This window comes from Sus scrofa, chromosome 4 (genome assembly GCF_054392235.1).
Source record: "Sus scrofa isolate SSC_HxYL_T2T_F1_AM1 chromosome 4, Sscrofa_HxYL_maternal_Yorkshire_Landrace_v2.0, whole genome shotgun sequence".
Classification (NCBI taxonomy): domain Eukaryota; kingdom Metazoa; phylum Chordata; class Mammalia; order Artiodactyla; family Suidae; genus Sus; species Sus scrofa.
This window is the reverse complement of record NC_139386.1, coordinates 92,434,515-92,461,961: the sequence shown is the minus strand read 5'-3', so window position 1 is coordinate 92,461,961 and position 27,447 is coordinate 92,434,515. Positions and strand designations below refer to the sequence as shown.

Genomic DNA, 27,447 nt, shown 5'->3' with positions numbered 1-27,447 from the left:
TGACAATGATTTTCTTTGACACTGAAAACAAATGCAATAAAAGCAAAAATAAACAAATGGGACAATAAACAAGAAAGCTTCTGCACAGTAAAGGAAATGATTAACAAACTGAAAAGCAATCTACCAAGTGGAAGAAAATATTTGTAAATCATATATCTGCTAAGAGCTTAATATACAAAGTATTTAAAGAAGTTGTACAACTCAATAGCAAAAAAAAAAAAAAAAATCTGATTAAAAAACCAGGCAGAAGAACTGCATAGATGTTTTTACAAAGAAGGTATACAAATGGCCAACAAGTACTTGAAAAGGTACTCAGCATCACTAATCATCAGGGAAATTGAAATCAAAATCACAATATCACCTCACATGTAAGGATGGCTATCATCCAAAAGACAACAGATGACTGATGTTGGTGAGGATGTGGAGAGAAGGGAACGCTTGTACACTGTTGATGGGAATATAAATTGGTGCAGCCACTATGAAACAATATGGAAATTCCTCAAAAAAAAAAAAAAGTAGAAATTGAACTACCATGTGATATGACCCAGCCATCCCACTTCTGAGTATTTAGCCAGAGGCAATGAAAAGAGGATATCAACAAGATATTTGAACTCATATGTTCATTGCAGCATGACTATGCAACAAAAATAGCCAAGATAAAGAAACAACCTAACTGTCCATCAACTGATGAATGGTTAGAGAAGATGTGGTATATATAAACAGTAGAATATTATTTAACCATGCTAGACAGAGAAAGATAAATATTCCTTACATGTAGTATCAGTTACATGTGGCATCTAAAAAAAATGAACCTGTTGATTAACAGACAAGAAACAGAAATTCATACTACCATCTGAGTTGATGCAAACAACAAAGAACAAAAAACTCTCAGCCCTACTAGGAACAGAAGGGCTAAAAACGTTGTTAATGAGACAAGACTGAATACATTTTCTCTAGGATCAGAAAATGATAATGACTTTTCAACTTTTCACTTCTATTCTACATTGTTTTGGAAGTCTTAGCTAGGACGATAAAGCAAGAAAAAGTAGAATGCAAAGATTGAAATTAAGAAATACAACCATCTTTAATTGTAGACAGGATGTAGAAAATCATAGAGATTCTACAAAAAAAAAAAAGTCACTAGACCAATGAGTGAGTTTAGCAAGATTGCAGAATAAAAATTCAGTATATAAAAATCAGTTGTGTTTCTATTCACTTGCACTGAACAAGTGGAAAGTGAAATTAAAATAATTAAAAATTTCAAATCATTAAAAAAAATTGATATCTATTTTTTTCTTTTTAGGGCCGCACTTGTGGCATATGGAGGTTCCAAGGCTAGGGGTTGAATCAGTGCTGTAGCTACTGGCTTACGCCACAGTCACACAGCAACGCCAGATCTGAGCTGTGTCTATGACCTACACCACAGCTCATGGCAACACTGGATCCTTAACCCACTGACCAAGGCCAGGGAACAACCCTGCGTCCTCATGGATACTAGTCAGTTTCATTTCTGCTGAGCCACAATGGGAACTCATATCATTTAAATAACATCAAGCATATGAAATCTTATGGATAAATTTGACCAAAGATATATGTTCCAAAACATTTCTGAAAGGAATTCCCTTTGTGGCTCAGCAGTTAACAAACCCAAATAGGATCCATGAAGATGCAGGTTCAATCTCTGACTTCTCTCAGTGGTTAAAGAACCAGCATTGCCATGAGCTGTGGTGTTGTTCGCAGATGTAGCTTGTACCTGGCATTGCTGTGGCTGTGGCTGTGTCTGTGTCCGGCAGCAGTAGCTCTGATACAACCTCTAGCCTGGGAACTCCATATGCCATGAGTGTGGCCCTAATAAAGCAAAAAAAAAAAAAAAACCTGAGAGAAATTTTAGAATATCTAAATGAATAAAGAGATTAAACCATGCTCATGGATCAGAAGAATCAATATTACCATATCAGTTCTCCCCCAGTTGATCTGTAGATTCACTTAATCTCAGTCTAAATACCATCAGTCTTTGTGTATACTTGCGTGCATGTGTGTGTGTGGCTGTTGAAAAGCTGAATCTAAAATACGTATGTGACCTAACACAGCCAAAATAACCTTGAAAAAGTTGGGTAATTTACACCATCTTATTTCAATACTTATAAAGTGACAGCAGTCAACACAATATAGAATTTGCATAAGGACAAAAAATATCGATAGTGAAAGCTTTGAAGTAGATCCAAATGTATATAGTCAATAGTTCTTTGTTTGTTTATATATTTGTTTGTCTACAAAGGCACCAAAGCAATTTACTGGGAGAAAGGATGATCTGCTCAACAAATGAGATGCAACAAGTAGGTAGCTGTATTTATTAAGACACTAACTTCAACGTTACCCCAGATGTAAAAATTATATCAGAATGGGCTACACTAAATGTGAAACTTAAAACTCTAGAAGAAAGCATAAGAGGAAGTCTTCGTGAATTGTACTAGGCAAGGGTTTATTACATACAACACTGAAATCACAATTCATAAAATTAAAAAAATGATAAATTTGGTTTCATTAAAATCATGTACTTCTTTGAAATATACTGCTAAGAGGATGAGAAAACAAGTTACATGCCAATAAAGCGTGTTTTAAGGTTTCTGACTTCTGGCCTTCTCATAGCTCTTGATTGAAGTGTGCATTGGTACCACCTTTTGTTGTACTAATTTGTCAATATGTGTAAAAAGATTTAAATGTTTAGGAAATTATCCTGAGGAGAGAGTTGGACAAACTCTTAAAGACGTAAGCACAAAAATGTTAATCATCTCAAATTACATTGGGTCTATTAGACCAAGTTGGAAATAACCTAAATGTATGGTTATGTATAAATTATGACGTATATTATCAATAAAATGGTAAGCAATCATGAAAGGATAATGTGTACTGGCTTTCTTTGTCGTGGAAAAATAGCTATTATACATTGAAAGAATCACATATGTAATGAACCATTTAAGTATGTGTATATATATGTATGTAGTATTTGATTATGCATACATAGCATAGAGAACAACCTGGAGAGATGTGTACTGAAATATCAGAAATGGTGATTTCCGAGTGGTGAGACTGAGACCATTTCTGCTCTTTTTTATAACTTTCTCTACATTTGATTTTTCTAAATCAGCAAAAAAGTTGGAATTTTTTTTCCTTCCGAACTCAAGAATCTTTCCAAAGATCTCAGGATCTGAGAGCGGAAATGGCTCTTAGGGTTTCTCTCATTTACCCTTTCTGTTGTTTCCTCTTCAGTGAGGACAAGCCCTAAGTCAGGGCTCAGGTTCTTCTCACCTGCAGCCTTCCTATGACCATAGAAATTCCTCCTTTCCCTTCACACCTGCAGGTGAATCTCTTGCAGGTGAATCCATTGCTTCTCCTAACATCCACATTTCACTCTGCTGATTATAAAAGTAGACCCAGTTTCAACTTCTGACACTCAGTGTCACGTACACAGACAATGTTTTGCACATTGGTGTTTTCTGCACACTCTATCAGGCTGTGAGATCAGGTAACATTTCCTGTCCAGGGTTACCACATAGCTTTCTGGTCGGTGCTATATGCTGCTAGGCCACCTCTCCTCTGTGACCTCTTTCCTTTATTTCTAACTTTCCCCATAATATCTTCATCTAGATCTGTGAAAGCATGGAAGTTGACCTATTGCCATTCTAACATAGCAGAGAAGACAGGGTAGCTCTTTCCCTGGATATAGAAAGTAAGATTCCAGAGTTCCCATTGTGGCTCAATGGTTAACGAATCCAACTAGGAACCACGAGGTTGTGGGTTCAATCCCTGGCCTCGCTCAGTGGGTTAAGGATCTGGTGTTGCCGTGAGCTGTGGTGTAGGTCGCAGACGTGGCTTGGGTCCCATGTTCCTGTGGCTCTGGCGTGGGCTGGCGGCTTCAGCTCCGATTAGACCCCTAGCCTGGGAACCTCCCTATGCCGTGGGTGTGGCCCTAGAAAAGGCAGAAAGACCAAAAAAAAAAAAAAAAAAAAAGAAAAAAAAAGAAAGAAAAAGCAGGATTCCACATATCAAGATTCTACTGCCAAGCCTTCAAGTCCCCTGCTTGGGCACTTTATAGCCTTATAGCACAGTTTTAAGGGGATTACCTTAAACATATTTCAGTGCAACTGGGGACCTTGGTATGAGAGGGAACATAGCAACATATTAAGAGTTTGATCTCAGACACATTATTTAATAAGAAGCTCCATTTCTTTCCCCACAAAATAGGGATCTATCACCTACTGAAGATGGCTTTGTGAAGGATAAATGAGATAATGCATGTAACATGCTTAGCACAATTTTTGGCCCATAGAAAGTAACCTCGTGGTGGCTCTTGCTGCACAGATGTAGAAAAATAGGCGAGTACTTGTATTGTAGGTAATTTTGCCTTTGCTCATATTGGCTGGTATATTTGGAATATAAATTGCTTTATGTGACCTTCTCGGGGAAACTTTCCTCTACCCAACCTAAAATAGACGCTGTCCTTCGCTGGAGTAGACCTGTTTTGTTTTCACCATATCATCCCCTCTCACTGGAATGTCATTTCATGAGGGCAGGACTAATGCTTATACTATTTATCACTCTTTTGCCAATGGATAGGACCATGCCTGGAACATGTTAAGTGCTCAGTATATGTTTGTTCAATGAATGAATGAAGGTTTTATTCATCCTCCAAGTCCCAGCTCCCATGAAGTCTCTCCACCCCTTGAAGAATTCCTCACTGCTTACTCTCAGTTCCCATTGTGTCCTAATGTAAATCATCAGTTATCACAAATGTCACAGGATCCGTTTACTTCTTTATTTTCTACCCTAGACTCTAAGCTGTGTTGAAGGCATCAACTGAGAATCTAGCTCAATGTGTAGCATAGGGGATACTTTAAATAATTGTTGAAAAGTTACAATTGAGGAGTTCCTGTCGTGGCTCAGTGGTAACAAACCTGACTAGTATCCATGAGGACACAGGTTTTATCCCTGGCTTTACTCAGTGGGTTAAGGACCCAGCATTGTGGTGAGCCATGGTATAGGCTGCAGACCCAGCTCTGATCCCACATTGCTGTGGCTGTGGTGTAGCCTGGCAGTTGCAGCTCCAATTCGACCCCTAGCCTGGGAACTTCCATATGCTGTGGGTGCTGCCCTAAAAAGACCAAAAAAAAAAAAAAAATTACAATTGAATGGTCTGTAGTGATCTGTGTGATAACACAATTTCACAAGAACTATGAAAAGGGCCATTTTGATGGGGGCCATTTGATCTGAGCCTTAAGCCTGAGTGTGCTTAAAATTTTGTCTGCATTTTAGTGACATGGGCAGGAAAGAGGTGAGCCCTGATCAAGTGTAGACGTCTAACACATATTTGTTCTTTTTTTTTTTTTTTTTTTTTGTCTTTTTGCCATTTATTGGGCCACTCCCGAGGTATCTGGAGGTTCCCAGGCCAGGGATCGAATTGGAGCCGTAGCCACCGGCCTATGCCAGAGCCACAGCAATGCGAGATCCGAGCTATGTCTGCAGCCCACACCACAGCTCACGGCAATGCCCGATCCTTAACCCACTGAGCAAGGCCAGGGATCAAAACCGAAACCTCATGGTTCTTAGTCAGATTTGTTAACCACTGCACCATGATGGGAACTCCATAACACATATTTGTTCTTGCCTCTGCATTTGATGTTTTCTTATTGTTTTTATTACATTTCTTAGTGACTTTTGCTTTAGTAAATGTATAAGTTAATGTATCACAGAACCATTGAGAATAAATGTCTATTTTTTAAAGAATCCAAGTATAGACCACTACTCTGAAATCTTGATCAAGGTCTCTCCCATTTCTATCACATCCCCTGTACCTTCTTCTAGTCTCCATTTCAATGGCTTGCCCCACCATAGCCAGCTCCTCATCTCCCATCTAGAGACACACGGTCTCTGTTGCCATCAAGACCTGCCAGCCTCAGTGCATTCTCCATATTAGATTGGAGTTCCTAAAACTCAGCACCAGTCTTGTCATTTCCCTGCTCAGAAACCATCCATATTTCCCCATTATCTACAGAATCATTCTTTTATGACCCCATAATGTTACCCCAAACTGACTTTTCCAAAAGTCGACTTTTCCATACCATTCCAGAACCCTGTATGATTCACATGTGCTTTAAAAATCCTATTTCTAGATCTAAGTTCCTGACTTTCCCCTGCCCTACAATTCCTCCCATTCCACTTCTGTGTAACCAAATCTTATCCACTCTTTTGAGTCCCAGCTCAAATGCCACCTCCTCTAAGACTTTCCTGCTCATCTCCCATGAACTCAAATTTGTATAAACTCTTTCTTCTGAAATTTATACTTTACCCTAATTTTTTAATTTAAGTGCTGAAAAAAATTGCAAGTCCCTCACTGGAATCTCCTTAGAACCTCCCTAGGCCTTACCACAGTGTTTGAATAGTTAATAGGAATTCATTATATTTTTATATAATAAATTTTTTTGATGGCCACACCTGTGGCATATAGAAGTTCCCAGGCCAAAGACTGAATCCAAGCCACAGCTATGACATATGAGGCAATGCTGGTTCCTTAACCCACTGCACCTGGTATGGGTAAGGGATTGAACCCACACCTCCACAGTAATCTGAGACACTGTAGTCAGATTCTTAACCCACTGTGCCACAGTGGAAACTCCTACATTTGCTAAAATTACCAAAGTAATATATGCACATACACAGCATTTAAAGGGTACAAAAACATTATAAATAAAAAGAATGAATCCACAAACTTTTTTTCTGTTTACTCCTTCTAAATTTCCCAATTGTAACCACTATTGTAAGTTTCTTATATATGTCCCCAAAATTGCTTATGAATATACAAGGATATAGGCATACATTTTTTACACAAATGGGATCATGCTTTACATCTTGCCTTTTTCATACAACAATAGATCTTGGAGGTTTTCTCATACAATGTATGGATTTACTCAGTCTTGTTAATGTCAATTTGCTCATACTTGCACAGTAATAACAATAAGATAGGTTTTTATTATTTAAAAATGAGTCAAAGTTATATCCCTGCATTTTATACTTTGACCATCCAAAAGAGGCTGCATTCTGCATGCACAGGTATGTCTGCTTCCCAGCACTCGAATATTCTCTTGAGTATTTTCATAGTTTTCATTCTAGACCCTTGAGTAGGTAAAATGATGTCACATTATTCTTTTAATTTGTGTTTTTTTAGTTTATGAGTGAGATCTAGCATTTATCTTATCTTTCTTTTTCACAGCCCATTTCAATGTCCTGCTCTAGCACTTTCCCTAGCTTTCTATTGGTTTTTAAAAGTTCTTGTATGTCAATGAACTTTTTTTTTTTCCATTGGTTTGTCAATATGTTGTTTTTAACTTATGATGATGGTCATATTTATCAGTCTTTTTTTTTTTTTTTTTTTTGCTTTCTGTATTTATATCTTGTTAGAAAGGCCTTCTCAATTCCAGGAATATTTTTTAATAGCTCACATTTTCTTGTAATACACATGGTTTCTTTTTCTTTTCTTTTCTTTTTTTTTTTTTTTTTTTGTCTTTTTGTCTTTTTGCCACTTCTTGGGTGGCATATGGAGGTTCCCAGGCTAGGGATTGAATTGGAGTTGTAGCCGCCAGCCTACACAAGAGCCACAGCAACGCAGGATCTGAGCCGCATCTGCAACCTACACTACAGCTCACAGCAACGCCAGATCCTGATCCTAACCCACTGAGCAAGGCCAGCAATCGAACCTGCAACCTCATGGTTCCTAGTCGGATTCGTTAACCACTGAGCCACGACGGGAACTCCAACTTGGTTTCATTTTTAAAAGTAAGTTTTGCATTAGGACCACTTAGAATTGATTTTGCTTCAAGAAGGGGGGAATTCAGGTTTATTTTTTTCTAAGTGGCCAACAAGGGTCCCAACACCACTGATTATCACTCATCTTTTCCTCATTGATTTGAAATGCTCTTTTAATCATATGCTAAATCCCTTATATATTTGGCTTTATTTCTACCAGACTCTCTATTCTATTTCACTGATCTCTCAGTATCAAACTCTTTGAACTACTGTAGTAATTATTATAATTTTACAATGAATACCTGGTAGATCTAGTCCCCCATTTTTTACCCACATATTTCTAGCTCTCTGGTAGTTTTCCTGTGTTTCATTTTCCACTTGGATAAACTTTACTGGCTTTGAAGAGAAATTTTAAAATTCTATTTTTTTTTTTTTTTACTGAAAGCATACTGAATTTATACATTAATTAGGGTGAAGGGATATGCTTCCAAATTGAGTCCTCCCCTTTATTTAATTCTTCTAGTATGCTCCCCAGTAGACATTTAAGTTTCCTTCAGACAAGTCTTACACATGTCCTAGTACATTTATTCCTAAGTATTATTTTTTTGCTGGTGTAAATGAAATGTTTTATTGTATTTTATTGCAGGTTATTGTTTCTGTAAAGAAAAACTGTTAATTTTTTTGGGCTGCACCAGTGGCATGCATAGAAGTCTCTGGGCTAGGCTTTGAACCCAAGCCACAGCAGCAACACCACCAAATCCTTAACCACTAGGCCATCCAAAAAGCAACTGATTTTTAAATTAATACGCATGAAGTTCCCATCATGGTTCAGTGGTAACAATCCCAACTAGTATCCATGAGGACACAGGTTCAATCCCTGGCCTTGATCAGTGGGTTAAGGACCCAGCATTATGGTGAGCCATGGTGTAGGCTGTCAGCTATAGCTCTGATTCAACCCCTAGCCTGGGAACTTCCATATGGCACAGGTGCGGCCCTAAAAAAAGAAAAAAAGACAAAATAATTAATACACAGAAATAAATTGCATTTCTATATACTAACAATGAAAAATCAGAAAGAAAAATTAGGGAAAACATGCCATTTATCATCACATGAAATATAATAAAATACCTAGGAATAAACCTACCTAAAGAGACAAAAGACCTATACTCTGAAAGCTGCAAAACTCTAATGAAAGAAATCAAAGACGGCACAAACAGATGGAAAGATACCAAGCTCTCAGATTGGAAAAATCGACATTGTCATAATGACTATACTACCCAAGGCAATCTGCAGATTCAATGCAATCCCTATCAAATTACATTCTTCACAGAACTCAAATAAAGTGTTTTAAAATATGTATGGAAACACGAAAGACCCCAAATAGCCAAAGCAATATTGAAAAAGAAAAACAGGACTGGAGGAATCAGGCTTCCTGACTTCAGACTATATTACAAACTACAGTCATCAAAACTGCATGGTGTTGGCACAAAAACAGAAATATCGATCAATGGAAGAGGGTAGAAAGCTCAGAAATAAATCCAAGCACCTATGGTGAACTAATCTATGACAGAGGAGGCAAGAACATACATTGGAGGAAAGATATTCTCTTCAATAAGTGGTGCTGGGACAACATGTGAAATTATGAAATTAAAACATTTTCTGACACCATACACAAAAATAAACGTAAAATGCATTAAAGACCTAAACATAAGGCCAGATACTATAAAACTCCTAGAGGAAAACATAGGCAGAATATTCTTAGACATAAATCACAGTAGCATCTTGTTCAACCTCCTAGAATAAGGTCAATAAAAACAAAACCAGTGGGACCTAATTAAACTCAAAAACTTTAGCACAGCAAAGAAAACCATTTAAAAAAGGGAAAGACAACCCACAGAATGGGAGAAAATCTTTGCAAGTGATGCAACTGACAAGGGCTTAATCTCTAAAATGTACAAACAATTCATACAACTCAACAATAATAACAAAAACAACCCAATCAAAAAATGAGCAGAAGACCTAAATAGACATTTCTCTAAAGAAGACATATGGATAACCAATAATCACATGAAAAGATGCTCAACATCACTAATTATTAGAGAAATGCAAATCAAAACTACAATGAGGTACCACCTCACACTGGTCAGAATATCATTATTAATAAGTCTATAAATAACAGATGCTGAAGAAGTATGGAGAAAAGGAAACCTTCCTTTGCTGATAGAATGTAAATTGATACAACCACTGTGGAAAACAGTACTGAGCTTCCTCAGAAAACTAAATACAGAACTACTATATGATCCAGCAATTCCACTCCTGGGCATATATGGGACAAAACTACAATTCAAAAAGATACGTACACCTGTATGTTCATAGCAGCACCATTCACAATAGCCAAGACATGGAAGCAACCTAAATGTCCATTGACAAATGAATGGATTAAGAAGATGTGGTACATATAGACGATGGAATACTACTTGGCCATAAAAAAAAATAATGCCATTTGCAGCAACATGTATGGAACTAGAGATTCTCATACTAAGTGAAGAAGTCAGAAAGAAAGACAAGTATCATATGATATCACTTATATGTGGAATCTAAAATATGGCACAAATGAACTTATCTACGAAACAGAAACAGACTCACAGATATAGAGAACAGACTTGTGCCAAGGCGGGGGTGGGGGGGAGGGAGTGAGATAGACAGGGAGTTTGGGGTTGGTAAATGCAAACTATTACATTTAGAATGGATAAGCAAGGAGGTCCTACTATATATAGCAGGGAACTATATCCAAACTCTTGGGACAGAACATGATGGAAGATAATAGTAGAAAAAGAATGTATGTGTGTGAGTGTGTGTGTGTGTGTGTGTGTGAGTGAGAGAGAGAGAGACTGGGTCACTATGCTGTACAGCAGAAATTGGCACATTATAAATCAACTATACCTTATTAAAAATAAGTAAACTGATAAAAAATATGTCAGGGTAATAAACAATTTTTAATATGCAAAAATTTCAATTATAGAAGCAGATATCCTTATTGAATTTTTCTAAAGTTTTTGCTAGTTTGTTTTTAGTTAAATCTAGACTTTAGAGGTATAAAATAATTTCAACTGCTAATAATAATAATTTCATATTTCCATTTCAATTTTTACATTTATTTTCTTTGATTTTCTAATATCTCCTGGAAAATGTTACATAGTAGGGCTTACAATGAACGTTTTTGTATATTCATGGTTTTAGGGGTTATTCTTCTGGTGATTCATATGGCCTTTGTTTAAGGAAGCATCTATCTAGCTTCATATGGCTAGAAGTGTTTAAGTGTGTGCATGCATGTGCGTGCATGAATGTGTTTAGTTGAGGGTGGATGGTGAATATCTAATATGTTCTAAGAAAATTTGAATGAGCTATGTAGTTTGTAACCTCTGACCTATTAACATGTAATTAAACTAATAATTTTCCTAACATGGAACCATTCTTGATTTCTTGGATTAGACCATGCTTGAGCATAGTGTATTTTCTCCTTTAATGTGTTACTGACTTCTATTTTGTTAGTAATTTACTGAAAATTGATAGTAAATGGGAGTTCCCATTGTGGCTCACCAGTAATTAATCTGACTTGTAACCATGAGGATGGGGGTTCGATTTCTGGCCTCACTCATTGGGTTAAGGATCCATTGTTGCCGTGAGCTATGGTGTAGGTCACAGATGCAGCTCAGATCCTGTGTTGCTATGGTGTAGGCTGGCTGTTGCAGCTCCGATTTGACCCCTAGCCTGGGAACTTCCATATGCCCTGTGTGTAGCCCTTAAAAAAAGACAGTTGATAGCAAATTAAATTGAAATTGGTCTGTAGTTTTCTTTCATGTGTGTGTCTTTTTTTCTTGAAAAAATATTTCTCCCTCCATGCATTGATATTGAAAAAAAAAATAAGTAAAAGGAAGATAAACAACTCAGGCTAAAAACGAGTAAAGCGTATGATCATGCAATTTTCAAAAGAGGAATTAGCAATGTTTAAAAAATATGTGAAAACACTCTCAACATCACTTTTAGCCTGAAAATTCAAACTGCTAGTGCCTTAGGGATGCCTTTTTTATATCTGTATTCCCAGTATCATAAAAAGAAAGAAACATATCACTGCCTATTCTGTTAGTAACGACAGTCGCTTTTGTCCTCAGAGCTTCAGAAGGACAGAAGCACATCCACAGAGACACTTGGGTTTTAATTCCTATACCAGGTAAATAAAAAGTTCAAGGTCCCCACAAGGAGAAGAATCCTTAAAGAAAGTCGATTCCCCCTGATATCTATTCACGATTGCTTTCTAAACTGGGCTAAACACGTTCTTTCAGCAGAGTAGTTCTGATGCTCTGGCTTGGAACCTCCTACTGAACTCAGCCTCCTTGGAAACACCAGATGAATTTTAACACAAGTTGCTTGAGAAATCCCAGGTCTCTCTTTCTTTCCCTACAAACTGGTGGCTTGCCTTGACAGACTACAAGCAGGATAAAAGGGAAGGAGGTAGGCCGAAGTCTTTTACAAATCTAATGGAATTTGAGAATCACCAGGGGAGCCAGCAGAATACATGCAAACACTTGGCTTCTCATTTTAAAATTTTATAAAAGGCACCTAGCCTTTTCCATCCTAAACAGACATTTGGAGGGAAGGACTTTCTTCACACGGCTACCTGCTCTGCCTCCCTGCTCCCCTCCCAGACCTCCTGTAGGCCTTCTCCTTGCCATGTCCCCCATCTCTACTGCTCCACAGAGCCTGCTCATGTGGCATTTGCACCCAGGAGAGAAGGGCAGGTGGAGGAGCCTAGACAGACCCATTTATCCCATCCCCTTCTGGCAGCGTCTAGCTAGTTCTCATGCTGCAAAGTCAGTGAAGGACAACTTCTTTCCTCCTTGGTGATCGGTCCTGCATTCAACATAAGGTTCCAAAAATGTGGATGAAGAGGTTACTCACGAGACACAGAGGCACAGGACTCCTGCCATGGACTCGCTGTCCCTTAACAGATAATTGCCATCCTCCCCTCCCTTGAGCAGCAAGGTCTCACAGTCTCTCTTGGACAGAGGGCCGTGGTAGTAAGGCAAATCCATGGGGGACTCTTGTATTCTTGAAATCCCGTCCCAAATCCAGGGATGGCTCTGAGGAGAAAAGTGGAGACAATTGGCCTAATGAGGCCTGTGGAAACACCTCGTGCTCCTCTGGCTGGTGGCAGTCAGATAAGTTTGCTCTGTGGGACTCAGATAATTTCACAAGATTCAGGAAATGACAGAGGTGGGGTGGTGAAATGGCCAAAACTTTTCTGCCTATAAGTGACCCAAGTGTGACTCATAGAAGTGGGTGAAACTACATTTGAATATATAGTGTAATCAGTGATGTTCATGGCTCAAGCCCAGTGCCAAAAACAAATTCTCCAGAACTGGGTAGTAGCCTTGGATATCATCCTAAATCACCATTTTTTGACTTTTTCTGGCTTATGGCATCCCTTCCAGGGATCACACCACTGCTTTTGCTGCAATGGTTGGGCTTTTTCTGCTGAAGCTGCCAGTGATTATGCTGTGCTTACCTCAGAGCAGGTGCTCAAAAAGTATTCAGGGGGAGTTCCCGTCGTGGCGCAGTGGTTAACGAATCCGACTAGGAACCATGAGGTTGCGGGTTCGGTCCCTGCCCTTGCTCAGGTCGCAGACGCGGCTCAGATCCTGCGTTGCTGTGGCTCTGGTGTAGGCTGGCAGCTACAGCTCCGATTAGACCCCTAGCCCGGGAACCTCCATATGCCACAAGAGCGGCCCAAGAAATGGCAAAAAAAAGACAAAAAAAAAAAAAAGTATTCAGACACTGAATAAATTCAGGTATGTCCAGGCATAATGGTACTATTGAGAAGGTAGGACACCCATGCATCAAATGACGTGAAAAATGGAAGACCACAATGGGAATAAAAGAATTTGGACACTGCGAGGGAATCTAGTCAGGGGGAGGATCCCTTGGCTAAGGCTCCTAGCTACTGGTGAACAAAGGTCTCTTTTTTTTTCTTTTCTTTCTTTCTTTTTTTTTTTTTTTTTCTTTTGCTTTTTAGGATTGTGCCTGCTGCATGTGGAAGTTCTCGGGCTAGGGGTCAAATCGGAGCTGCAGCTACTGCAGGATCTGAGCCATGTCTGTGACCTACACTACAGCTCACAGCAATGCCAGATCCTTAACCCACTAAGCAAGGCCAAGGATTGAACCCTCATACTCATGGATACTAGCTGGGTTCATAATCCTCTGAGCCACAATGGGAACTCTCAACAAAGGCCATTTTTAACATCCTCTAGCATTGTGCATTTTGGGGAAGGAGCTGGAGCAGGTGGGAGGGGCATCTGGATATGCAAAATTAGTGCAAGAATGCTTCTTCAGGTGGAAGAAAAGAGTATATTAGGCTTGGGTTTGAATAGCCTCAGGTCCTTTGAATTTTCCATCCTGTGAGACAGCAGTGATGTGTATTTATGAAGAAAGTCTATCCGGTTAGGAACACTTAGCCTGTGTAGATGCGAAACCTGGCATGGGTAAGAAAACCTCTTTTTTTCTGCTGAGCTTTTTCTACTTAGTCAACTGATATTCTTGGAAAAGGTGATTTCTTTTATCTGAGGACCAGAACTAGTCCTAAGAGTAAATTTCTAAGACCTTTTTATCCAGCTTTACTGAGATATAACTGACATATAACATTGTATAAGTTTAAGGTATACGACATGTTAATTTGATACATTTACGCATTGCAAATGATGACTACCACAGCATTAGCTAACATTGCCATCTTGTCCCATACTTTTATTTCTTTTTGTGTGTGTGCGATAACAACATTTAGGATCTACTCTTGTGGCAACTTTCAAGTATATAATACATTGTTATCAGCTATAATCACCATGTTCTATGTCAGTTTCCCCAAACTTACTCATCTTCTAACTAGAAGTTTGTATCCTTTGACCAACAAGTTCCCATTTCCTCCAAGCCTTTTTGAGCAACTAAACCATCCTACATAGTATTAGCTAATTAACTTCAGATAAAATAAACCATGTAATTATATCTATAGTCAATGTTTTAAGTGAGATTAAATTTACTTAACTTTCACAATTACCATAACACAATGTCAGTTGGTATGAACTATATGTAAATTTCCCTCCCTATTCACCTGCCTTATCCAGATAGCTATAGGAATTTCTACAGATCTCAAGTAAATATCATAAAAATAGAACTATGTGCTCAGGACTCATCCTTACTTCTCTGAATACCTTCTTAACTCAGATAATTATTTCATCTTAGTGTTTGGATTACCAGCTGTTTACTCACTCTTGGGTCTTTGTCTTCCATTGAACTTCCCTATAGCAGATTTTTGTTCTTCCATTATTACCCTGTCGTTGGCGTAATATAGTGTAATGGAGTGACACTAATCAAGGAACCTCTATTAGTGAGGTTTGCTTTCAAATCCCAATTTCTCTTATGTGATCTCAGGCAGTTTGATGTATAATTTCATGGGAATTATGATAGTTGTGGAAAGAACTTTTACTCATGAAAGAGCAACTGTGTACCAAGCTTGGAGTGAGGATACTTTTATTTATTATTTATTTATTTATTTATTTTTGTCTTTTTGCCATTTCTTGGGACGCTCCTGCAGCACATGGAGGTTCCCAGGCTAGTGGTCTAATCGGAGCTGTAGCCGCCGGCCTACCCCAGAGCCACAGCAATGCAGGATCCGAGCCGCGTCTGCGACCTACACCACAGCTCACGGCAATGCCGATCGTTAACCCACTGAGCAAGGGCAGGGATTGAACCCGCAACCTCATGGTTCCTAGTCGGATTGGTTAACCACTGCGCCATGACGTGAACTCCCTGCATGAGGATACTTTGAGACAAAAGAAAGGAAATACTTGAATATACGCTCAAGGTCTTAATCTTCACGGGTGCTTTCATGCCTTTTTTTTTTTTTTTCCCTGTTCAACATCGTTGCGCGTCATAAGAGAAATGAAAATTAAATTCATACGGAGAGAACATCTTTCACCAATCATTTTTATGAAGAAGATATACTAATGGCTGACAAAGACACCGATCATTTTTCCAAAGAAGGTATACTAATAGCTCACCATCTTTAATGACTGGTGAAGTGCAAATCAAAACCATGATGATATATTACCTCATATTTTGTGGAATGTCTGTTATCGAAAAGACAAGAAATAGCAAATGCCAGTGAGGATGTGGGGAAAGGGGAAACCCTTGAGCACTGTGGTGGGAATGCAAATTAGTACAGTATTCAGCACAGTACAGAAGTTCCTCAAAAACTAAAAATTTAAATGTAAGTTCCTCAAGAACTAAAAATGTTCCCTGGCTGGACATATATTTGAAGGAAATGAATCACTGTGTTGAAGAGACATCTGCACCTCCATATTCACTGCAGCATTATTTACAGTAGCCAAGACATGAAACCAACATCAGTGTCCAACAGAATAATGGATAAATAAGATGTGGTAGATATATACAATGAAAAACTATTCAGGAGTTCCCATCGTGGCTCAGCGGTTAACGAACCCGACTAGTGTCCATGAGGATGTGGGTTTGATCCCTGCCCTCCCTCAGTGGGTTAAGGATCCGGTGTTTCCTGGAGCTGTGGTGTAGGTGGTAGATGCGGCTTGGATCCCACATTTTTGTGGCTGTGGTGTAGGCCGGAGGCTACAGATCTGATTGGACCCCTAGCCTGGGAACCTCCATATGCCGTGAGTGAGGACCTAAAAAGACAAAAAAAAAAAAAAAAGAAGAAGGAAAGAAAGAAAACCATTCAGTCATTTAAAAAGAAGAAAATCCTGCCATTTGCAGCAACACGAATGGACTTCGAAGGCATTATACTAAGTGAAAATAAGTCAAAGAGAGAAAGACATACTGTATGTTCTCACTTATCTGTGGAATTGGAAAAAACAAAAATGAAAATAATCAGATTCCAAGGACAAAAGATTAGCTTTGTGGTTATCAGAGGTGGGAGGTGGGGGAATTGGATAAAGATGATCCAAATGTATAAACTTCCAGCTGGAAGATATATAACTGCTGGGGATGTAATGTACCCCATGACGACTGTAGTTAACACTGCTGTGTGGTATATTTAGAAGTTGCTAGGAGAGTAGATCCTAAAAGTTCTCATCACAAGAAAAAAAATGTTTTTTCTTCTTTTTTTGTGTGTGTCTGACCTAGATGATGAATGTTAACTAAACTTATTGAGGTAATCATTTCATAATATGTGTTAGTCAAGTCATTATGCTGTACACATTAAACTTATACAATGCTGTATGTAAATTATATCTCAAACTGAAAGAAAGAGAGACAATATTACTTAGATTCCTCACAGATTTTCATTTCCTATATCTAGTGATTTATGAAGTCTGGATACACTCTTGCTCTTGAGTTTTTTGTCCTCAATATATTTCTTTTTTGTCTTAAGCTAACTGGCATTTTTTTTTAAATTTTCTACTCAAGATGTCAAATCCAGCTGTACACAAAATTCTGTTATCAATTTCAAGGGGGGGAATGAGCCCAAATATGAGTTTCTTGATTATGTGAGTAGAAACTGGACAATGTGGGTATCAATATCAGAATATCCAAGGTCATCTCCAACTACAACAGTGTGGTGTGTGCTTGTGTTGTGATTATTAGAAGATGCCTTATTGGGGCAGACAGTATAGGGCCTTCCATTTATTTTAGAAGAAGGCTCTTTGTCTAGCTCCTTGAAGAGCTAACCCATTGTACCAGCATCATCCACTAACATACTCTAAGGTGGGACCCCAATATTTCTGGACTCTCTATGACTTCAAGGGCAGAACTGGCTGTGTGGGAGGCCATGTAGTATAGTGGTTTCAGCACCAGGGTTTGCCTCCAGACTGCTTGAATTTGAATTCTAGTTCCACCCTTTAGTGAATAATGTCATGTGCTTAACTTTCTGTGGCTTAATTTTCTAGAAAATAAGGATGATAATTGTATTTGTCACATAGGGTTGTTGAGAGGATTAAATGAGGATGTATACATAATGTGTCCTGCACATAGCTCGGGCTCAGTTTGCTGTTTATTAGTGTTCATATATAAGAAATTCCAAACAAGATGATCTCTTCCCTTGTGTGAATGGTACTGTGTTTCAGTGGGATCCCTGGGCCTTTGGCAGTCATCCTGGGATTACAAGAGCCAGGCTGCCTGCTGAGAAGGCCAAAATGGAGAGAGAGAAAGAATCTGAGTCCTTGGTAATGGCATTGAACTGCTTTACCAACTGATCTAGGTGACCATGCCTCCCCTGGACTCCAGTGGGGTGGGAGGATGAATTTCCTCCCTGTTTAAAGATCTTAAGACAGAAATATTGACATATGGCATTAAATTTTTTAATTAGCTCAGATACTATCTTATTTGATTTAGTTTTTTTTTTTTAAATGTAGTGGCTATCATTCATCTACTAACAGTGTATAGATGTTGCCACTACAATGTTGAACAGGTCCTTCTACCACAGATTGGTTATCTCTCATTTTTCTCCTTATCAAATAAAATTTCAAAGTCATGTTATAATTAAGTTGGTTATTGAAAATAATTTTTTTTTCTTTTTGTGGCCATACCTGTGGCATATGGAAGTTCATTGTTAGGGTCAATTCAGTGCTGCAGCTGCAGGCCTATGCCACAGCAAGAACAACACAGGATCTGAGCTGTATCTGCAACCTACACCAAGGTTTGAGGCAATGTTGGATCCTTAACCCACTGAGTGAGGCCAGGGATCAAACCCTCATCCTCATGGACACTGTGTCAGCTACTTAACCCACTGAGCCACAATGGGAACTCCTGAAAATAATATCTTGATGCTAAATTAATATGAGCCTACCTATGACATACAAATAATACAGCCATCTTACTGCTTTAACGCTTTTATATCCTGGAAAATAGTTTTGATATGTATCACTTTATTTATCAATTGAAATACTCATAATTAAAAAAACAAACAAACAAAAAACAAACAAGAAACCCCTGAAGAATGCAAACAAAAATCTCAAAGTTTGCCGAGACACTCCAATTGAATATAAAAGGTAAACTTGGTAAGTACGAATTTTAGAAGATGTGGTTAGGAAATTTGTTCATTAGCCAAGCGAACATTAGGTAACTTTTTTTTTCCTCATGCAATTTGGTTTAGGTGAATAGGCTTGAGTCTTCATGGGAAAATATGAGAGAAGCTGAAGCTAAAATGCCCTTCCTGCAACAACATGTGGCTGCTGGGCTAATTAATAGTAAAGAGGATCATGCTCTTCAATGTAAAAACAGATGAGTGAAGAGATAAAGTTAAGGGAACCTACTTCATCCTCTGTGAGAGAAACCTGACTTTACTTCCTAAGGGAACCAAATTTGTTAGGTGTATTAGTTTCTTACTGCTACTGCAATAGATTACTGCAAATGTAGTTCCTTAAAACCACACACATTTTTTATCCATTTCCTTAGACTAGAAGCCCGGTGGGCTCGACTGGGTCTCTGCTCAGAATCTCACAAGGTCAAAATTAGGATGTTGGTAAGCGTATGCTCCTTTTTGGACGCTCTAGGAGAGAATCCGTATTGTTGCTCATTCCAGGTGTTGTTGGAACTTGGTTTCATTCAGTGGTATGACCAAGAACCCATTTTCTTGTCTGTCAATTGAGGGCTGTGCCCTGATTCTGGAGGTTTCTTTCCTTTCTTCTTTTTTTTTTTTTTTCTTTCTTTCTTTTCTTTTTTCATTTATTTCCTTTTCTTTTCCTTTTCTTCCTTCCTTCCTTTCTTTCTTTCTTTCTTTCTTTCTTTCTTTCTTTCTTTCTTTCTTTCTTTCTTTCTTTCTTTCTTTCTTTCTTTCTTTCTTTCTTTCTTGTCTTTTTAGGGCTGCATCTGCAGCATGCGGAAGTTCCCAGGCTAGGTGTCCGATCAGAGCTGCAGTTGCCATCCTTTGCCACAGCCACAGTAATATCAGCCCCTTAACCCACTGAATAAGGCCATGGATCAAACCCACATCCTCATGGATACTAGTTGGGTTCATTACCACTGAGCTACGATGGAACTCCTCTGGAGGTTTCTAATATGTCTTGGCTTCTGGCTTCTTTCCTCCCTCTTCAAAGTCAGCAAAGGTGGATCAAGTCCCATTCACACTCCAAGCCTCCCCTTCCTCTTCCACTGTAGGTCTCTAACCACCGTTCTGCCTTCTTCTTCCACTTTTAAGAACCCCTAGGATTACACAGAACCCATTCAGACAATCGAGAATAATCCTCCTTTTTTTAAGGTCCACGGATTTGCAATCTTAATTGCAAATTAAGTCCTTTAACAAGTAATTTTAACGTAGTCTCAGGGTCCAGGGCTTAGAGGGGTGGTCATTTTTCAGCTACCCATTAAGATCATGATCCAAGAAAGAAAAAAAATCAAATGAAGATGCTGAGGCAAATGTCAGAGGCCATCAGGAGAGGAAACAAAATATTAGTGGTTAAGTGGTCAGTCTGAGGAAATTACAGATGTCCGCCTCACTGCCCAGGCTGTAGGGTAGTGTCTATCTTCTCTGCCAATTTTTAACTGCTTCCTGTCCCTCAGTGGAAGCTCAGCCCCTGAGATGGGGAACAGGGTTGCCCCCCCCCCTCCGAGAGATCTCAGCAGGAAGGAGGTTATAATTATTTGCCAATTTTAGCCTCAGCCACAGCACCCCTGTGAAAGCTATTTTAATACCTGACATTTCTGAGGGCTTCAGGGCTGAGATTCTCTGACTTCTGAGCAGTAGATGTGGTGCTGATGGTGGGAGGGTGTTGGTGGTGGTGGTGTGCGGCAGCACGAGATGGTTTTGTAGTTTTCCTCTGGGCCAACAGGAAACGTCATTTCATAAGTGGAACCCCTCTTATGGTGAACAGGAATCTGGAGGAGCAGTGTCTCACTCCTGAAGGCTCCTGCAGGAGAGCAGGCTGATGTCCTTCTCTACCTCTTGCCCTCGTCAGTCCAAAGGAAGGAAAGCCGGGAAACATGAGCATGAGTGAGACAAAGACGGCCTGACTTTCACCCAGTTCTCCTCTGTGCAGTGCAGCATTCCGGTCATGTGAAAGAGCCCAGATTAGCTTAAAACCTCTCGACCATTCTCTCATTTCACTTTGAGGGTCTTCAGGGTGTAGGGATGTAGGGACGTCACTGATGGCAAACTTGGGATTGTCCCTCAGGGCCTGGGAACAGGATGATGCTTATCAAGTCAGTTTGACTGGCATCGCAGTGGGGCCAGATTCCTTTCTAGGTAGACTTGTTTCCTCTGTTGTAGTAATTTCCTAGGGCTGCCATGGCAAAGTTCCAAAAACTGGGTGGCTGAACACAACAGAAATTTATTTTCTCACAGAGGCTAGAAGTCTGAAACCAAGGTATTGGCAGGGCCATGCTCCCTTTGAAACATGTAGGGAGAATCTTTCCATGTTTCTTCTAGCTTCTGGTGTTTGCCAGAAATCCTTGCCATCCCTCAGCTTACAGACGCATCACTCCAAGATCTGCCTCTATCATCCCAGGATGTTCTTTCTGTGCGTTTTCACAAGATGTTCTTTTCCCTATGTTTCTTCTCACCTTCTTATCAGGACACCAGTCATACTGGATTAAGGACCCATCTTACTTCAGCATGACCTCATGGTAATTACAACCTTATTTCTATGTAAGGTCACATTCTAAGGTTCCACAATGGATATGAATTTTTGGAGGACACATCCAGCCCAAAGTATACTGGATACTTTTTTTCACCTCTTCTTTTTCCACCTACTCTTCCTCATCTACACCTCTGAGTGGTTCATAAGATGAGTTCCAGCTAAATAAGAAATGCATACATGAATTCCAGGCCTTCAGAGAAACTCCAGAGCAGAGAAAGGATTTATCTCAGTGGCCAATACTCACTTATAGATATTAACTGAAGATTGAATAACCTCAGATGAACTGTTTCTTTTTTTATTTAGTCCCTCAGAGGTCGAGATGAGAAGAGTCTCCAGAAGCATCTGGAATCTTTGCTCTTTTCTCTCCCCTGTATCCCTAAGTCGTCTTCTTCTGGCATAGAGAGGCCCCTGTTTGTTCTTTTCATTTTCTATTAACTCTTACTTCCAACAGTGTGGTGAAGAAAGTCTCAAGTTATGTTGGCATCCATGTCTTTGAGAATGGGTATATAATGCTCTCCTAAAGTGTTCCTTGAAGGTAGGAGGAGAGATCACACATACAGGTGGACACCAATGGGGCCACAGGATGCTGTGTCCAGGAGGGGTCTGTTCTTAGTGACTCCTCAGGTTCTGCAGGTGTGGGTCTGGACCAGACCCACACCTGCATAACCTTCAACCCTTTGAGCTCCCCCTGCTGTTCTTTGAACCCTTTGAACTCCTTCAACCCTTTGAACTCCTCCTGCTGTCCCTGCTTAGGACCCATGTGCAGGTGACGACTCTTCCAGCATCTCTAGGACCACTGGGACATGCTCTGAGAAGGGTTGGGGAGCACTGATAAAAGGACACACCCACTCCCATCACATGTGCAGTCACATACACACACACACACACACACACACACACACACAGCCACCCTCCACATAAGTGCTCTGACCTCTCTCGCTTTTTTTTAATAGTTTATTTATTTATTTATTTATTTATTTATTTATTTATTTTATAAAGTATAGTTGATTTACAATGTTTCTTCAATTTCTGTTGTACAGCAAAGTAACCCAATCACACATAGTTCCCTGTGCCGTACAGTAGGGCTCCGTTGCCCATCCATTCCAAATATAACACTTTGCATCCCAAAACCCCAAACTGCCCCTCCATCCCCCTCTCTCCCCACTCCTTCCTGGTCACTTATTTGTTTTTTCAAGTTCCAGGGCAGTTGCAGGTACCTACTGCCCAGGAATGTGGATTCTCCTTTGAAAAGTCCTCCTTCTCCTGTGATCCTGGACATCGTAGGAACTTGGCACATCCAGTTATATGCTGCTTTAAAATATAGTGTAGGCATAAAAAATTTGAGGATCAATAAGGCCTACAGATTAGGAGCCCATTTCCATTTAAAAAAAATAGCTTATTACACCCAGTTCCCAAAGGGAGGGGGCACAAAGAAGAATGCAGGCCACAGGCAAGAACAGAGAGAAGGGGGGCAACTGAGGCCTTGGCCTCTACTGTGGTTTCCCTGGGAAGGAAGAGTGATGCAGGGTAAGCAGGTCTAGAATTGGCTAGTTTGATTAATTTCAGTGGGCTCTGGGGCCTAGGGGCTGTCCTTAGTTGTCTGGTACTTGGCTCTGGGTGGTTAGAGCTGGTTCATAGCGGCCCTGAGTGTGAGATAATGGAGATGGTTAGGAGTTGGGGCTCTGGATTGACTGTCCTTTGCATTTGAAATCGGGGGTGAGCTGTCTAATATCTCTAGGAATTGGCTACCCCTGGGCAAGGAAGTCCTTCTGGAGGTTGGCAAACACATTTGACTAACCCGAGGCAGTGAGTGGTCAGCGTGGTTAGTACTGAGAGGTTTTCTGGACATAAGATCATTGGTTTAATAATTTAATTAATTCACATCCACCCAAATATCCTAATGGCAGAGGTCTAAGTGCTTTCTCCCAAGTATAAGATGTTTTTCTTGAGGACTTCAGGGACAATGCAGCTGCCTGACTAACTAGCCCAGGGGTCACTCCAGGGGTATATAACACAGCTTGCAGTACTTGACATTTAGGTAGAATTATTTCAATTCCCCAAGCTTGTGCCCTGAGGAAACTTCTCCAGTGTTTCTGTAAATTCCTAGGGACTTCTTTTTCGTGGTCTCCTCCACCTCCAAGTTCCCATGCTCCATAGTCTCTCCTCACACTGCCCATGGGGACCAAAAAGCAATACTTCAACACTTTTCCTAATGCCTTTCCCTGCCAAAATCAAAATTCACTTCTAAGAAAGGATTGGTGTGCAAAGTAGAATTTACTAGAGGAGGCAGAGGAGAGATGTCCCTTGCACACTCCATAACAAATATCTTAAGAAATATTAGAGTTCCAGTCGTGGCTCAGTGGTTAGCAAATCCAACTAGGAACCATCAGGTTGTGGGTTCGATCCCTGCCCTTGCTCAGTGGGTTAAGGATCCGGCGTGGCCGTGAGCTGTGGCGTAGGTCGAAGACATGGCTTGGATCCTGTGTTGCTGTAACTCTGGCGTAGGCCTGCAGCTACAGCTCCAATTGGACCCCTAGCCTGCGAACCTCCATATGCCGCGGGAGCAGCCCAAGAAATGGCAAAAAGACAAAAAAAAAGAAATATATTTAGACATTCTGATTCCCAGAGTGACTTTTCGGCCAACCAGTGTCCCGAGAACTCTCTGACACCCTTGCCCCTTTCCCAAAGCAGAGTCTTGTCATAGCCCCCTTCTTCGTACACTGTGATATGCAAATTAATCAAATAAGCAAACAAAAATGCAAGATAGAAGGAGACAGGAAAACTCAAAAAAAAAAAGATTACTTCGTTGAATTGTATATCAAATGTAGTGAGAGGTTACATTTAATAAGATTTTGAATAGTGCACATTAAAAAGTGTAACATGAATTACCAAACATTCTCCAAATGCCCCTGCATTGGAAAAATTCACTGAGAGCTAAATAATTACAAAATTGGTAAATGATATATATCATAAACTCAAATATGTTAGTAATTACATTAAATGTAAGTGGACTAAGTGTTCCAGTTAAAACACAAAAAATGATGGAAAGGATTAAAATAAACAAAATCTAGCTTTGTCATGTTTACTAAAGAAACATATGACACATGAACACAAATTCTGAATGTAAAAGCGTAGAGAAAGATTATAGCATATAAACATGAACCAAAAGAAAACTGGAGTAGTTAGACTAATATCAGACAAAACAGAGTTATAACAAAAGTATTAATGAAGAGATTCACCTCCTAATACAACAGGTTTAATACATAGCAATTTATAATATATCATATGATTATGAGTAATACATAACATTAAAACATTTGCATGCACCCAGTAATATAATCTTTAACGACACAAAATGAAATTGATAGACCTATAAGGAGAAACTGTAATCCACAAAGTGAGATATTTTGATATACTTTCTCCATAATGTCCTCTTATAATAGTAAAATTAGGCTATAAATAACTATCAGAAGATTTAAAAAAATCTTATAATACCTTTAAACAAGAAATATGATTTTAAATAACCTATGTATCAAAGAAATAACAATGGAAAAAGGATTCTAGCCAGAGTAATAAAATAGGAGGGAAAATATTATAAAGGAAAAATTAACAATATCACTTCACAAGCAATATTACTTGGACAATAAATTATGAAGAATTTACAGATAATTCGTTTAACGAGTTTAGAAAAGCACAGGCTACAAAGTCTATGTAAATGTATTTGCATGTAACAATTACCTATGGATTTTGTGTGTGTGTGTGTGCTTTTTAAGGCCACAACCACAGCATATGGAATTTCCCAGGCTAGCGGTCAAATTGAAGCTATAGCTGAAGGCCTACGCCACAGCTACAGCAACGTGGGATCCAAAGCGTGTATGTGATCTACACCACAGCTCACACAACATTGGATCTCTGACCCACTGAGCAAGGCCAGGGTTCAAACCCACATCCTCATGGATACTAGTCAGATTCATTTCCAATGAACCACATGGGGAACTCCTTAGAAAATTAAACTCGAAAAAACTTATGATTATCAAAATATTTCTAACACCTAGGAGTAAATCTAGGAAAAGCTGTGTAAGATCTTCAGAATCAAATTATAAAGCATTATTTGGAGAGATAAAGAAGACCCGAATGAATGAATATATATATGATTTATATTAAAATGAAAGGAAAGGAATGTATATACATATATATACATATGTGTGTGTGTATAAATATATAAATAACTGGGCCACTTTGGTGTACAGCAGAAATGGGCACAACATTGTAAATCAATTATACTTTAATAAAAAATAAATTTAAAGAAATGAGAGAGTTCCTGTTGTGGTTCAGCAGAAATGAACCCAAATAGTATCTATGAAGTTGTGCTTTCAATCCCTTGCCTCACTCAGTGGGTTAAGGATCCGGCGTTGCCATGACCTGTGGTGTAGGGTGCAGATGTGGTTCAGATCTGATGTTGTGTGGCTGCAGCTTAGACCAGCAGTTGCATCTCCAATTCTCCCCTTAACTCAGGAACTTCCATATGCCACAGGTCCGGCCATAAAAAAAAGAAAGAAAAAAATGAATTACCATTATTCAAGACACTCTTGAAGAAGAAAAAGGTTAGAACTAATTCTACCAGACATCAAAATCTATTTATAAACTACTCCAATTAAGAGTGTGGTTAGAGCAAAAGAAAGACCAAATAGAACAAAGGAACAGAATAAAAAATTCAGAAACATATCCAGATGTATATAGGCACTTACATATGACAAAGAAACTATCATAGAACCATGAAGAAATGACAGTTTTTCAACAAACAGTGCTGTATCAGTTGGCTCTCCATGTAGGAAAGAAATGAAATGTGCATCCTACCTCACATCACACACACAAAATTCCAAGCAGGAACTTCCCATTGTGGTTCAGCAGGTTAAGAACCCAACATAATTCTGCTCTTTATTGCCTTTTAGCTCAGTCACATGCTGTATAGTAGAAAATCGACAGAACACTGTAAACCAGCTATAATGGAAAAAAATAAAAGTCATTATATATTAAAAAAAATTAAAAAAAAAACCCCAGCATAATGTCCACGAGGATGCGGTTTGATCCTTGGCTTCACTCAGTGGGTTAAGGATCTGGCATTGCTGCAATCTGTGGTGTAAGTTGCAGATGTGGCTCTCATCTGATGTTGCCGTGGCTATGGCATAGGCCTGCAGCTGCAGCTCCAATTTGACCCCTAGCCCAGGAATTTCCATATACCAAGGGTGCGGCCTTAAAAAGAAAAGAAAGAAAAATTCCAAGTGTATTATAGACACTCATGTAAAATGTAAAATAACAAATCTAAAATATACTCTATCTATAGAAGAATATTTGTACTCTGTATGACTTTGTGGTAGGGAAAGAAATTTTAAAACAAATCTAAAAGAAATAACCCTGAAAGAAATGACAGGTTATATTAAATTAAAATTTAAATTTCCACTCGCCAAAACACCAGTAAGAGGATAAAGAGACAAAGCACAGAATAGGAGAGAATATTTGTGACACGTGACAAAAAGCTCTTATTCAGAATATACTAAAGTGCTCGCTTTGGCAGCACATATACTACAAAAAATTGGAACAAGGCAGAAAAGATTAGCATGGTCCTTGAGCAAAGAGGACGCTCAAATTTCTGAAGCTTTCCATAAGAAAAAAAAAGTTATACAAGTTAAAAGGAAATGAGACAATACAATAGAAAAATGAACAAAAAGGTTGAAAAATAACAAAATAATAAACATTTTTGAAGATGTTCAATGTCACTAGTAGTCAGCTAAATCAAAATTGAAACTAAAATAAGATACCAAGATATACCCATAAGGAACAGTTACCATAAAAAGACTAATGACACTACGCATTGTCAGTGGAGCAAAAGTGTATGGAACAACATACTGCAGGTGGCAGGGTAAGTTGGTGCAGTCTATTAGGAACATGTTTTTAAATTATCTATTAAAGCTTAAATATAGACACACTTTAT

General features: G+C 39.1%; 1 protein-coding gene and 1 non-coding gene across 2 annotated transcripts in view; one reads left to right on the top strand and one right to left on the bottom strand.

The window, feature by feature from the left end:
- SH2D1B (SH2 domain containing 1B) overlaps window positions 1-13,021 on the bottom strand; it is a 32,198-nt gene extending 19,177 nt beyond the window's left edge. The window contains exon 1 of the mRNA XM_021089509.2: window positions 12,760-13,021. Coding sequence (XP_020945168.1) covers window positions 12,760-12,893 — 134 coding nt within the window. The 5' untranslated portion in view covers window positions 12,894-13,021. The remainder of the gene's footprint in view (window positions 1-12,759) is intronic.
- A 13,993-nt stretch (window positions 13,022-27,014) lies between these two features.
- Window positions 27,015-27,125, top strand: LOC146403930 (U6 spliceosomal RNA). The gene has a single exon (XR_014845080.1). It is a non-coding gene; the product is annotated as a U6 spliceosomal RNA (small nuclear RNA).
- The last annotated feature ends 322 nt before the right edge of the window (window positions 27,126-27,447 follow it).